The 15,598-nt window shown below is 33.3% G+C and overlaps 1 protein-coding gene across 1 annotated transcript; it reads right to left on the reverse strand.

The window, feature by feature from the left end:
* Positions 1 to 10,964: 10,964 nt before the first annotated feature.
* On the reverse strand, positions 10,965 to 15,050 carry LOC127865031 (procathepsin L-like). Its single transcript, XM_052404906.1, has 5 exons — positions 14,327 to 15,050; positions 13,398 to 13,563; positions 12,352 to 12,557; positions 11,568 to 11,799; positions 10,965 to 11,340 (listed from the first exon to the last, which is right to left on the reverse strand). Exons 1-5 carry the CDS (start codon positions 14,561 to 14,563, stop codon positions 11,249 to 11,251), a joined length of 933 nt encoding a protein of 310 aa, XP_052260866.1. The 5' UTR covers positions 14,564 to 15,050; the 3' UTR covers positions 10,965 to 11,248.
* Positions 15,051 to 15,598: the final 548 nt, after the last annotated feature.

A 15,598-nucleotide genomic window follows, 5' to 3' on the forward strand; every position in this document is an offset into this window, starting at 1 on the left:
CCGGAGCCTGATCATATTGTGATTAGGAGGATGTTTGATCATCTAAATATGGTATTCTTCACAGGCTGTATTTACTGGCATTTATTTAAATCACTAGCCTGGGAGCACTTTTTAGCTTTTTGTCTTGGGTTTACATTAATTTTGTCAGAGGTAAACTACTGTGTATGGATGTCAGGTTTAAGTTTAAAGGATGGAACAAGTATCCAAGGGTAATTCAGCTCAGTTTGTAGATCAGCATGCTAGTGTTCCAACTGTCATGGGTTCGAGCCCTATTCTGGGTTAACCTTTCCTCCAAGGTTTGCTTTGAGTATATTTAAACCTGTAGTTACCTGAACCATATTCAGTCATCATCCATAGAGGAATAATTATAAAGTCTACATGCTAAATATTTTGACTTTAAACAGAAACCATCTGGTCCGCATAAATAATGTTCAAGAGCCTTCTACTACTAAGTACTAGTAAAAGAATATTTATACCAAACTAAAATTACTATCAGATTTTTTTGGGATTTTTTTTTAATTTTATTTTTTTATTCAGTATAATACATACAATGTATACATGTATATGATCATACAACAAAGTGATTGTACAAAGCAATAAAGTTCAGACATGTTATACAAGATTTGATAATATATATATTTTTTTGGTTTCCTTAAGATTAAACAAAAAACAAGAAAAAAAATGGGTTAATATGTTTTTTCATTGGTTGTTTGTGATAGGGTTTTTTTTTAAAGAGAAAAGAAAAGAACAACAGAAAAATAGTTATGAAAAATGATGAGTTGTATAAAGTGGGAAGAAAGCATACTGGACTTGTGTGTTTTGTTGTATATTAACAATGATCTTATAAGGTTGAAAAAAATATACAAAATTATTTTAGAAAGATAAACTAACATTAGAGTGAAATGTATATAAGTGGACAAACATTATGAGAATTTAATCCGATTCCATTTTTGTTCAAAGATTTGTAATGTGTCATTACTGAGGGCTATTTCTTTCTCAATCTGGATTTTTAGTTTAAGACTATGGACAAACCAATTAAAATTTGGTACTTGTTTTTTTTTACTTCATGTTAAAGATAAAATATTTCATCAATGTAAGAATAAAGTTCACAATATTATTTCAGATTATTGATTTCAATGAGTAAATTCCGAAACTTACATTTAAGAAAGATAGTTTAACGTTTAGTTGCTGTTGTTCAAGAAAAGATACTAATTGATTCCAAATAGGCTGGATGTGTTTGCACTCCCAAAAAGGATGTTCTATAATTTCGATGTTTTCACCGTAGAAGTCACACAGATTTGAGTAAGATAATTTGCATTTAAAGAGATATTTATTTGTAGCTATAATTCTATAGATGTATTTATATTGAAAATTTCTCAGAGTGCTTTCAATAGTTGCTTTATCAGGGGGGCACGCGTATACGGGAGCTTACCGCGTTTAAGTGAGAAAGTTGTTGCAAAACTTCAAAGATGGCGTCGTTTAAGTGTTTTTCGTGAAGGAGTAGCGGATATTTTCACCCGGTAAGCCAGTTTATATTTATATTTCTTTTAATTGAATAAGCCCTTTCGGCTCTACGGTGTTTGTGCTCCCCTCGGTTTTTTGTTTCAAAAACGTAGACGTCGGAATAAAAAAGTTATTGAAGCAAAACCGTTGACAAATTTTTTGTTTAATCTCTTGACCTTCGAGATGTTGGATGTTCGAATATCATTTTCTCTCATAATAAACAGTATGTGTGCATGTGTACAGTAAAATATCACATAAATCACGAATATTTTATTATCTCGACGCGTTGTTATGTCTATTAATTCATTTAATGCCGAATTATAACGGGTTTACCCCCATTTTTGGAACTAAACGTCCTTTTAAGCACATTTTGGGACCTGACTTCCAATTGATTAACAGCTCTTTGTTATAACTTTCGTGAATGAATTCCGCATTGGTGCGAATGTCTTGGAAAACATTTTCACTTGAAGAAATCAAGAGTTTTATTTTTTCTATTAATTGTTTTATTATAAATTTGTATGATTATATGTTTTACCGCGTACTTAACGCTAACATTTAGTGTGTGTAATATAAGACATTCGACCTTATTATAAACACAGTGTAATTCTTACCTGTTTATTTTAAAACATATGGACATACTTATGTTTGAATATGCATCCAACGGAATACTATGCTTACTATTTCCAGATATCTAGACGCCAGTTATATATGTTGAGGATGCCAAGATTAAAAAAGACGGCGTAACGAAGTGTGTACCGCTCTAGAATGCGATAGGTACATGAAAACCCACCAATCAAACAAAAAAGATTACGTCGACGTACCTTGCCAAACAATCACATATACGTGCAATAAAAGTGTAATGAAAAACAGAAGAGGGTAAAGCCGGTTTGATACTAGTATAAGGTTGATGTAACCAAATACTGCCATTGTTGCGATTCGGAATACATGAAGCAATTTGGAATACCTGACATCTGCTTAGAAGATGCATATCGGTGGATGTTTTTTTATGATACTTAAATATAAATTGTTTATTTAATACAATGATTTGACGCGTTTTACCATAACGATACTGATACATGTATGTGACTTTGATGTGACACATTTTGGACGACCTTCTTTTAAACCAGTTCTGAGTTGGTCACTATATTATAATCGCAAAAAGTGAATTTGTAGTGGATAGAAAGATTTGTGCAAATGCAATACCCGATATGATTTCAGTAGAAGTGATCAATATAATTTTTATGCATGTACGTTTTTTCTCTTTTATACCTATGTGAATACATATTATTTATGACTGTTGCATTGAGGGAATAAAGTATTGGTTCACTTAGAAAGATTATTTCGTTTGTTCCTAACATTGCCTTCTAATCGTTAGTAATGTTAATATGTCAAATGCATAACGAATTAAATCCGACCCAAATCTTTTTTTTATCATGTATGTAAGTGCTGAATACAAATGAAAATTTATGCAGAGACATCGTGGGAAGAAATGACGTAACACAGATAATGGTTTATTTTCATAACAAAGTGAGAAACTAGCATCATGACATATACGGAATAAAACGTGTAAGTAAGTAGCACTCATAGCAATTATATGTCAGACGTGTCTATGTAGACTTTATAAATAAAACAAAAACACTACAAACATCAGCTATACATGTTTTGTTATGTTCGTGTTTTTTATTTACTGTGTTAGTCCGGCTCTGCTGAAGGATTCTTTCTTGCATATTCTACATTTAAAGTCATGTAGTTCATGAATGGGACATGGTATCTCAATCCTCCCCTGATGTAAAATTCCTGATTACATATACTGCAACGAAAGATGCACTTATTTTCGCCCTTTAACCTGCATCATCTGAAAAGACAGTGAAAGAATGGTTAAAAAAAAGTTCATAGCAGAATAAGGTCGACACGTCATAAAATACATGAAATTAATAACAATATTACTGAAAGATAAACGTTCTATTATCTCGTACATCAGCCACCACACAACCCATCTTCTTGAAAATAGGTGAATTGATTCAGTTGGTCGGCAGGTTTTTCGAACAGCATTATTATTATTCTACAGTTAGTAACGTGATTAAGAAAACACTTATATTGCACCACGTAACATGCTATAAAACTATAATATTGAAGTACACATATACACTTTATTTAAGACGGGTAGGTATATCATGTCAAGCTCTTTTACATATGAAAGAGCTGTTTGTCATTTGGAAGTCAGGTCCCAAAATGTGCTTAAAAGGAAGTCAGTTCCAAATAAGGGGGTTAAACCAATAATGTTTGCCAATAAATTAATTATCAGTGATAAAACGGCGTCGGTAAAATGAAATAGTCATGATTTTATTTATATTTTAGTGTTCACGTGTGTCAATACTGTGTCTTATAAGAGAAAATGATATTTGTACATCCAATTTCTCGAACGTCTCGTAAGTAGACAACAGATTTGTGGACGGTTTCCCTTCAATAACTTTTTTATCCCGACGTCTACGATCTTGAAACAAAAAACCGAGGGAAGCACACACACCGGAGAGCCGAAACGGCGTATTCATTTAAAATAATTATAAATACAAAGGGGCTTACCGGGTGAAAATATCCTCCCTTACTTTAAAGAAAATCCAACAAACGACGCCATCTTTGAAGTTTTGCAACAACGTTCTCACTTAAACGCGGTAAGCTCCCGTATACGCGTGCCCCCCTGTTTATATGGCATGGTAAATATGTGTTTTCAATTAAGTTCATGTCCTCCGAAAAGGACTTGCCATTTATTTTGGGTTTTGGAGTTTTCTGTAGGGTTCTTAATTTGTCGTGTGTAAAATATTTTATTTGTTTTGTTTTTTCTTCCAAGTATGTATTCTACGAATGTTGTTTGAGTACATGGTGTATTATTTGTATTGATTTCAGATTTAATATGTATGGGTATGCTTTTGATTAGTGAGTAGTACTTCAGAAAATTATTTGAAGGTATTCCGTATATGTAGCATATATCATCAAAAGAGTAGAAATCCTTAATTCTGTAGCCATATAATTGGTCGACATATTTAATGCTTCGTTCAAACCAATCTTTATAGAACAACGTCTTATTGTTTGAAGTTATGTCTTTATTGTATCAAAACATAGTTTTACTGCTGGTTTGGGTTTCTAGGTTACGAGTGACATCACTCCATGCTGATAGAACACCAGACAGAAATATGTTTTCGATTGCAATTTCATGTAAGATAGTATTGCTGATGTTACAGTCAAAGGGTAAGGAGTCACCATATTTTTTTAGGATTTTCTGGTAGAATAATTTCCATTTACTCGTATTGGTGTTATCTAGGTATCTTTTAACCCAGCTGCATTTGATTACATTCAAGAATGAGTCAATATTCGTTAATTGGATACCTCCATTTTCTACAGATTGAATTAACTGAGTTCGTTCTATTTTATCAGGCTTACCGTCCCATATGAAATTAAATATTGATGATTTTATATCGTTAATAACATCATTTGATGGATTTGGGAGAACTGGTAATACATAAATTAATTTAAGAAGTGCAAACGTTTTCAATACTGTGTTTTTTCCGATTAGTGTAAGTTTACGGTGATGCCATGATTTTAAGCAGTTTTTAAAATTCTGTAATTTAGGTAGTATGTTTTTAAGAACTGTATCCTTTTCATTATTTGTGGAAGTAATTCCTAACGTTGTGGCTTCATCGGATGTCCAATTAAATTTCATTTCTTTTTTATATTGGACATTACTTTGTTTTAATTTACCTACTCGTAGCACAGTGCATTTACCTTTGTTTAGTTTAAGACCCGATGTCATTCCGTAAAGGGTTAGCGACTCTATTAGGTTATGGAAAGAATCGTAACTGTCGTTTAAAAAATAAGTGACATCGTCAGCAAATAGGGACTGTTTGATTTCTTCGTCAGGTTCTAGTGATATGCCTTTTATGTGTTTATTTTATTGGATGTGATGTGATAGATACTCGATGAAAATAATAAATAGCGATGATAAGAGTGGACATCCTTGTCGAACCCCTCGTTCGATGTTAAAACTGTTTGAAAAGAAGCCATTGTTAATGATTATACTGATAATATCGGTATAGAATAGTTTGACCCATTGAATGAGCATTTCACCAAAGTTCATATTTTCTAAGCAAGAGAACATAAATGAATGATCAAGCGAATCGAATGCCTTTTCAAAGTCTGCAACGAATATTAGACCAGGATTATTTGAATTGTTGAAATAGTTTATGCATTCTTGGATAAGACGAACGTTTTCACAAATGTAACGTCCTTTTATGAAACCAGATTGAGATTTTGAAATGATTGATGGTAATATTTTTTATTCTGTTTGCTATACTTTTAGTTGCAATTTTATAATCATTGTTTAGGAAGCCAATTGGGCGCCAGTTCGATAAGAATTCTAAGATTTTTCCAGGTTTTGGAATGAGTGATATTATACCTTGTTTTTGAAGCGTAGTTAGGTTTTCATTATTATATGAATAGTTTAGTGAATTAATTAAATGCGTTTTGATATCATTCCAAAATATTTTATAAAACTCAATGGTGATGCCATCAGATCCTAGACTTTTGTTATTTTGCATTTCTTTAAGTGCTAATCCACATTCATATTCATTTAGTAATCCGTCACACAATAGTTTTTCTTCTTGATTTAAAGCGTGATGTGTATTTTAAAAAGTGTGTTATTTTCAACATGTTTTCGTTTATAGAGGGTTTCGAAAAATAAACGTTGTTCTATAAGTATTTGAGTTCTGTTTGTTATATCTTCGCCATTGACTACTAATTTGTGTACAGTTTTTTGTTCACTTCTACGTTTTTCGATGTTTGCGAAGTATTTTGTAGTTTTTTCATTGTGTTCAACATGCTGTGCACGCGCTCTTAGTATTATTTCATTGAGATGTGTATGATAGATTCCATCTAATATTTGTTTTTTTTAATGTTATTTCATTTTCAATGTCGGTGGTATCATTTGTGTTTGTTTGATGCAATTGTTTTTCAAGTCTTTCAATGGTTTTGATGGTTTCAGTTTCAAGTTTGTGTGTTTCTTTTTGTTTAAATGATGTGTATCTAATTGTTGTGTTACGCATATTGCCTTTAATTACTTCCCATAAGGTGTTTGGGTTTGCATCTTTATTATTTTGAACTGTATTTAATATTTCCTGTTTTTTTTGTGTTTGATATTGTGTATCTAATAAGATGCTGTTGTTAATTTTAAAGTATCCGGGGCCTCTTTAAGGTTGTATATTGTGCAGTTTAAGTTCAACTAGAGAGTGGTCAGTCATAAATCCTGGTTTTATGTTACATGTGTCAATAATGTTGCAAAGAGACTCAGATATTAAAAAATAGTCTAATCTACAAAATATTGTTGGTTTTGTGTTTGAGTGCCAGGTGAATTTGCTTTCGTTTGGATATATTGTACGCCAGATGTCTATCATATTGTAGTTTTCAATTATGTTATTTAAAATGTTTCTATTTTTAGGATGAGTCTAAAGGTTTCCCTTCTTTTTATCTAATAATGGGTTAAGAACAGTATTGAAATCACCACCGACTATAATGATTTTATCTTGGTTATTATTTATAAAGAATTGTAATGTTTCGTAAAAAGTGGAATCATCTATGTTAGGGCCGTAAACGTTGATTATTTTTAATTGTGTTTCGTGTATTTTAATATCTATACTTGCTTGTCTGCCAATTATTATTTCGTGAAAGTTATCGACTGTGATCCCTATATTATTTTTATTAGAAAGGAAATGCCTTGTTTATTAGTATGTTGTCCACTGAGATAGATGTCTCCGTCCCATACATATTTTAAGGTTTGTGCTAAAGTATGTGTCAAGTGACTTTCTTGTAATAGGCATATACTTATTTTTATGCGTTTATCTTTATTGGTTAGCCATTTTACATTGAAAGTACATAATTTAATCATTTAAAATGGTGAAGTGTGTTGTAAATGATAATTTGTGTGTGCTTGTCCAGTTAGTTTCAATTTTAAAACATGTCCAGTTGCTTTCTATTATGAGACATAAAATGTCCATACATGCAAACAAAAATAGAAAACAAAAATTAGGGATACAAGAGGATGAATATTCCATAGAAATGAAGAAGTTAAAAGAATTAATCATAAAGGTGAAAAGAAACCACAAAAAACGACTGGTCTCCAATGGAGACATAGAAAAAAAAAGAGGTAGTGTTTAATTATCTCTTTCACATACTGTAACTTCAATGGTGTTGTGCAATATATTTTGATATTATTATTTTGGACGTTTAAAATACACCAATAAATAATAATAGCTGGAAGGCCGCATGGGACTCAATACATATAGGGACCTTTTACAGACATTATTAGCGCAGGTAAACCATGTGAATAAAATGGAAATACAAGTTTTTCTATGCACAGTTTCTACAGGCTATTTATTTGATCCTCGTTCGCAAAGATGCTAGACCCTTTGAATGCTTTTGCTTTCCGCAGAATGTCTATTTTGGTTTGTCGTCTGACGAACATCACAATCACAGGTCTATTTTTATTGGGTTGAAATTTGCCTAGCCTGTGGGCTATGTCTATGTCAGTTGGCTCAATAAGGATGCCCAGATGAGTATTTACAAGTGCAACGATTTTGTTTGTAACCGATACCGAGGACTGACGGTCATAGTCTTCCGGTACACCAGCTATTCTTAGATTGTTTCGACGACTGTATTGTTCGCTGTTGTTCGCGAACTCATCGTAGTTTATTGAATGACTGACTTTTTTATGTTCTAATTTTGCATTTTGTTGTTGGAGTTCTTCTATTTGTTTCGTTTTTGTTAAGTTTTCATTTTTATGCATTTCAATCTCGCGTTTTTGTTCGAGAGAATGGCTCTCTAAAATTTCTATTCGGCGTAGGACGTTTCCAAGGAGTTTTTCTTTTAGTATCAGTTTTGATAACATTCTTACCATGAATTTAAAGTTTTTAAATGGTACACATTGCTTTTCCAGTACACAGCTAGCAAAATTACAATCGGGTCCCCTTATTTGTTCGATAAATACAACATAACTGACCGTTTTCTCTCTCTCTGTAAGTACACGTTTGCTGTCGAAGCCATGCCTTACTTCACTCAATTTGTAAATTTGTTTACATAAGCGAATTGAGCGTAATAATTTTATTTGGGTAAATTGTCAAAAAAATTGTTCTTAAAAGATGCATACAAATTACTAGGGTTTAGCCCGATGTATCGTAAATTAAAAATTTATGTTTAATATTTTAATGCTCCCGATCGTAAATTTTAAAATACATATACGTTGAATGCGTTTTTATTTTGAACAAGATTCTTGTTCTTATATGGCTGCCGAGCCCGTTGCAGAGGTGTATGTGAGGACACCAAAACTCTTATAGATGTCGATCCTTCGCTAATCATTAAAGTCTTAGATGCAGTCTGATACAAGTATGTGAACTCGGAGCGAATAATTATATATTATAATAGTGGTAATTTCGTCTTTGGTCACATTTAAACAACCATAAATAGTTGCCTTAGTTATACTGTAACATTTCACTCCGTTTGGGGATAAAAGCATCAGTACACTAATATGCAATGTTATACTGTCTTAAATGCAGGGCAATCATGGCCGTTCACAAAGAATTCAATGAAATAGTTTCAGATTAGAGAATACAGCGCGAAACTTTGCGTGTTGGCGGTTTATACTAAACTGAAAAAGCAATTAAGTTTGATACGTGTTGAGTTCTTTCTAACATATCACAGGGCATACCTTTTCTATTTCTTAAATGAATCAGCGTATCAGGTCCTTCAAGAAAATGTTTTGATGATCCTAACGTGCAAAATATTGGCGTTAGTATTGACTACAGATGAAGTTGTTTTATTTTAAATAAATTACATTAAGATTTAAATAATTATACTGTGACATAATCAACGTGCAGAGTTCGTAAACGTTACATGTCGGATTTAATTATCATGGAATAGTGCATTTTGGGCAAAAGATCAATTATTTTGCGATACACATGAGCAATAAAGATTAATACTGTCTTTTAAATGTTGACGTACAGATTTACTTTTATTGAGTAGGAACCCCAAGTTATCAATAATCAAAGTTGCAATAATCAAAAATGCCTATCTATAGTAAAAACAAATTCGTTATATATTTATCCAATGTTGTTTGAATCTTTTCTAAAATAAGTCCGTAATGACCGAGATTGTGCGCTTCAGTGTGGTCGGCCTGATCAAACATGTGTCGAAAACAATGCGGCAACCAACACTGGAGATGGCGCACGCGTTCTTGTGACAAATCGTTAGTGATGATGTTGTCGCAAACCATTTAGGAGGTGCGTTAGATAACATCCTTCGAACCGTGATTGTTTTGACCAAAAGTTGAAACTTGTTTAAGTTGTATAATAAAATGTACAGGTAAAGATAAAGAGAAGGGAACAGTATCATATTATACCACATATTAAATACATATACGGTCAAAATGATTCAGCGATCGAATAAATGACATCTTATGTACATGATTTTCGTACAGTTTATATTTTTAGATAAATTCGTACAACGCAAATATGTAGTAACTTAAAATTGCCACAAGTTACTTGATAAAACAAAGGCACATTAAAGACGGCTTATATACAGAAAGATTAATGTTTTGTTTTTTGTTGGTGTTTGTTCAATCATACATTCGTTTCTTAGTCTTATATTTGCTCCATATAAGTATAGGTGCAGCGACGTTTCAATTAAATATAAAATACTGCGTTAACTGTTATGTCGATAACAGTGAACGTTCACCAACATGACCATACTCATGAAAATACTGAAACATGAATACACCATTCGCAGACTTGTACAATATATGAAGCTTTGCTCACATATCGATGTTCAGTTCCGGAAAGTTGTGAAACAGTTTTTAAGCAATAGTATAAAAGTGCTATAATAAATATGACGACTTTTAAAAGAAGTGTCGATTAGCTATTTATGTGAGTTTACTCGAGCAATATTTCGAAAAAATATGTTTTGCTGCTCCGCGTGATGTTTCCCCATTGTTCGCATTGTGGTTGATCATTTCGAACTTCGAAGAGTATGTATATTTGTTATCATATAATCAATCGTTATTAATGTAATTTATATTTATGGAATAAATACCCGCAAACCCGAGGCTTCTATTCGTCCGATGATAAATTAACGGGGCATCAGAAACTGTGTTATTATACGTAAATACATATGGTGGTTGTCTCTTGGATGTTATTTGATAACATGATCACGAGGCATTTATCGAAACGCTCACGAGGTAAATATGATTACTCAATCATATGAAACATGTGGTCTGTAATCTAATTACGCGCATTTCCATTCTAGATATTTGGATTTTCTAATATGGTGTGACCCGTTGTTTTAAAATGCTCCAATACTTTTAGTTTGCTTTCGAAAAATGTGTTTATGAAAATATAAAACTTTCCCTTTATCGTTGATAAGAATAAAAGTCTGAATTTATTTATTTCAAATTACGCGACTTACATCTTATTTCAACAGTACATGATAAAGGCATTTTTTAATCATTCAAACTATAATAAGCTCAATATTATTGAAACGAAATGGACTAAGATAAAATTGACAAGCAATGTCAGGAAAGATGCATATTAAAATCCCTAAACTGGGTATAACTTAAATATAATTGACATAAAGATGACATAAAATAAAGGAAACACAAGTTACTTTGCTGTACACCTCGGTAAATATAAACATAATACAAATATCATTATTAAACAGGGTATATCGTAAAGCTTGCTATGCCGCACATATTGCCTTTGTTGCGTGCTATGTATATATACCCCTGCATTCCCCAGTTGACGCCTGAAATAAAAACAAAAAGAACAGTTCACGCACGTGTTTGTAAACACACTACCGTCAATGCGGAGATGGCTTACAAACTGTTAATTTTATAATAAGCAATCACTGCCTTTTTTCAAGAAAACTTCTTATCATTTCCTATATCTTACAGCTATAATTAATATCTCTCCTTAAACTGTTATGCGGTAGGCATGATCGGCTTCCGATGGATATAATGTCCGTAAACTTACCCCAGCTGTTCTTGCATATCCAATAGTCCACCCCACTCGCCGATCCATACCCGACCACCTGCAATGCGTGATCAAGCATACTGGAGGAGCATCTCGGCTCGATGTATGTTCCCGCTCTGTACAACTGAAAGGATGGATGGCTTGCGTCCACTAAGGCGAACACTGGTGTTGTATACACAGCCGCCTTCATAGCTGTCTCGTCGCCTGTCGGTACCTGTTTCCCGCCATTGACCTAACGAAAAGAAGCACCTGAATTAAACGCTTAAAACTGGAAATCGATCGTATCGCAAAATTTGCAATGGAAATGAGTGAATCGCATTTTCTTGACAATGTTTTTTTATGTGTAATGACATTAACATAATATCAACCACTTGTTTTGTTTTGGCAATACGGATAAGTTAATTTCCTTATAAGGACCTCTACCGGACTTCGGTAATATCAGTGTGTTTATGGCATCATATTAACAACTTTTCTAGGCTGGTACTTACAATGAGTAAATTACATTATAATTATTGAAGTCATTTTTTATAACGGTTTTGTCGAAGGTTTCATTATATTATATAGACCGCTTTTCTATATTGGTAATGAAAATGGCTAAATTATATAACATCGAAAGTTTCTCTGTATTTGTAATAAAAGGTGTTAACTGTTTTGTTTACATCAAATAACGCATATAACACAACAGCTATGAAATAGATGTCAAGACACCATTGGTTTGTATTCACGCCTTTTCGCCCACGAATGTACACAACGGCTCACGTGAACATCACGTTACCACAATTACCGTTGCTACAGCTTGGCATGTAGAATTTTTACAAACACCGGTGCTTCTTGGATAGTCACCAGTTGAGCATAGACCACCAATGTCGTGCACGCATTGAAATATATGGTTCGAAGCAATCGGGGTTTTGGCACAACAGTCATGCATCTCTACGACGCTTGCGGACACCAGGTTTCTCGTTTTAGTGCAATGAAAACTATCAACGCACTCTGAAATAAGAGGAAAATATATAAATATGGTAAAATCAAGTGCTTTACAAACACACAAAAACCGTAGTTTTTTTCTTTTACCTTTTTCTCAAACATTAGTTTTAGTCCAAAATATGAGAACACAAAACTCGAAAGAAACACATGTTGTTATGAATATAAAAGAGCGCTAGGGCAAATAGCTAAACATCTTTGAAGAAAATCTTAAAGCCACTATATAACGCTCACCAATACTACATACATACTGTATTATGCTATATATAAAAAAATAAACGACAAACAGTACCATACGATGGTTATTTACAATAGGAAGACCCTAAAAACAAGAACGATGTCATCTACTTTCGTTTTGTGGATGATATCAAGTCACGATCGGATTCATTCGGCTTGCGTTAATTTGCATAATTCAAACAAGCTATCCCAGAAATCTGCTGCCGAAGCTATCAGACGCTGACCGAATCCAATCTCGCGTTCGCCCGTAAATGTTCGGGTATTTCGCGGGAAATAAAAATGGAATTATTTGTGACACAAACAAATAAAAACGAGACTTTTGTATCTCGTTAAATGTTACCAGACAACATCTAACGTTGAAATTTTGCATTTTGCTAAAAGGAACAATGATTTGTGTATGGGTTAGCTTTATTTTACGAAATATTCGATATTTTTAGCGTGATCGTTACTTTAAGTTTGAGAAAGATACATACGGAAATAGTTTTATAATACCGCATACATATAATCCGTTTCGATGGTTAAATACCAATACCACTCGTTTACTTTAAAAATGCAGATTAACTTAACTGCTAACCTAATTTCAACGAGGATATTTATAAGCAGGACCTTTACCTGTAGCAACTATCGGCACATTGTCCCCCATTTGTCCTTGGTCCTGAACTGGACCCACACACCCTTGTTTCCTCCAGTCCCACGCATCAGGGACATTGTTCAGGTGATGTTCAAATCGAAGAATGGGCTCATCCAGAGTAACTGTCAGACTATGCATGCGTTGTTTCTAGGATAACAAGAACAAAAAATTAAATAGCAGAATTTTTCGCTTTACAATTGTAAAATATAGTTTTATGTACCTTAATTGGACCGGTTACTTAGCAATAACATAAATGCATTTCAAATAAAGATCTAGCCATTTACAAAACAAAAAATAACACTTTATCAAAAGAACCTATGGATCAATGAAAGCTCAACAGGGCAATTGCGGCTTAGTTGAATAATAATCGGGAACTCTGGTTAGAGGCTACTGTTGACAACAAACTGAATAGAGGATCACTATATGAACCTGGTCCTTTGACCCCACAGGCTTGATTTGCACAATCTTGCATGTCAAATATCAAACCTCCGGGTTTAATGGGTAACAGGGCAGATGATTTAAGAGTTTACACTATGTACATATATAAGGAAATTGAGTAACCCCATGGCGGGGACCACTACTGTTCCCAGGGGCATGATTCGGATTAACTTGGAAGAGGACCATTGCAAAATACCAAATCTATGGTCCTTGAGGTTTCAGAGGAGAATAGTTTTACTAACATACAAGTAAAACAAGTTTACAAATGTACATCAGGGTAAAAAAAAAATATAATCTACATTTACAGTATTTTCCATTTCGGTGAATTAACAACGTTACGTTACACAACTATCGTTATAAACTGCACAACAGGATGTAAACATATTTGTATTAAATCATGTAACATGCGTTTATAACACACACCGAGATACACCTTACATATTATAGAACTAATATAAATTATTAAATTTACCTGATCCGCAAGGTGATTCAGTTCCATGGTAAAAGTCGCGTTAGCGTTTGCGTTGTGTTTCTGAACAAGCCGGTAATTCTCTTCCCAAATGTGCCTGTGTATAAGCTCACTACTCACGTCGGAGTAGATTTTCTGATGGACCAATTTCCATGTCAACCAGTCAAAGTCGGACTGACCATTGGTTTCAACAATTGTCAGGGTACCGTACACCGCCAAAATAAAAACACACGCGAGCATTGTTATGTCTATCGAACTTACAGTTTATACTTATGGTAGACAGAAATCATTCATGTGTATATATACGTATCAATAGTGTGATAAGGTCACGCGACAGACGTTAGTTTAATATTGTACATTGTAAGATAAGTGTTAAATAAAGAGTTATCTGTTTTTATCGTCTTTAAACTTGACGATCACACGATTTGCGTTATATTGAATTAAAAACAGTTGTTTTTAACGAATATCAATCGTACTGAATACATAAAACAACCGTAAGGCCTAAAACACAGTAATGTGTATCCAATTATCCGACTGACCCAATGTTTTGGTGTAGACTTCAAGCTTTTGTTGGGTCACCCAATTTAAGCGTTTTATTATTTTTCTGCTACATCCGATGATATACACAAGATTTAAAAAATGATATTTCAAAAATATTTTGGTAGATATTTGTCAATAAATATTTATTAGCTATGTTCACTCGTTGTCAAACAGGTTAACAGAAAAGTTTAGACCGACAGCTTTTCTTTTAGAGCTTCTAGTGGACGCGAAAAAACATGCTTACCTATGCATTTACCTTTGGCTATGTTCCTTTTCTATGTTCAAGAGTTTACTATTCATACAACCAACAATATGTTTACAGATTAATCTGGCTATTTATTTCGGCTGTAAACTACTTAAGACAGCAAATCAGTACACTATGATAAAGTAAGTAATGGATACATGTCGAATACATACATACAAAATTGAAACAATATCGCATGTAACCCTTGCTAGTTTGATAAATAAATCAGTTTGATTAAAGCATCATGGTGTTCATATTAAATATTACTGACAAGTGAAATTAAGATTATAGTGGCCTCTAGAATGGTGACGAGCTTAACGGGGATACCAATGACCGAAACACACACGAAGTCGAGCGCCGGACATACTTCAACATCATATTGCCTATCCTGAGCACTTTTAAGCTTGAACGAAACACTTCAAGCCTTAAACAACGTTTGATACGAGAGTCAACACAATTATTGAAGGTAATAATAATTTAAACATCTAAAT

Source organism: Dreissena polymorpha, chromosome 1, assembly GCF_020536995.1.
Source record: "Dreissena polymorpha isolate Duluth1 chromosome 1, UMN_Dpol_1.0, whole genome shotgun sequence".
Lineage (NCBI taxonomy): Eukaryota > Metazoa > Mollusca > Bivalvia > Myida > Dreissenidae > Dreissena > Dreissena polymorpha.

Excerpts from the sequence above, each read along its gene's own strand:
- LOC127865031 (XM_052404906.1), bottom strand. The coding sequence starts at position 14,563 with ATGCTCGCGTGTGTTTTTATTTTGGCGGTGTACGGTACCCTGACAATT. Across the intron at positions 13,564-14,326 it reads TGAATCACCTTGCGGATCAG|AAACAACGCATGCATAGTCT; the intron begins GTAAATTTAATA and ends TTGTTATCCTAG. Across the intron at positions 12,558-13,397 it reads TGTGCCGATAGTTGCTACAG|AGTGCGTTGATAGTTTTCAT; the intron begins GTAAAGGTCCTG and ends CTCTTATTTCAG.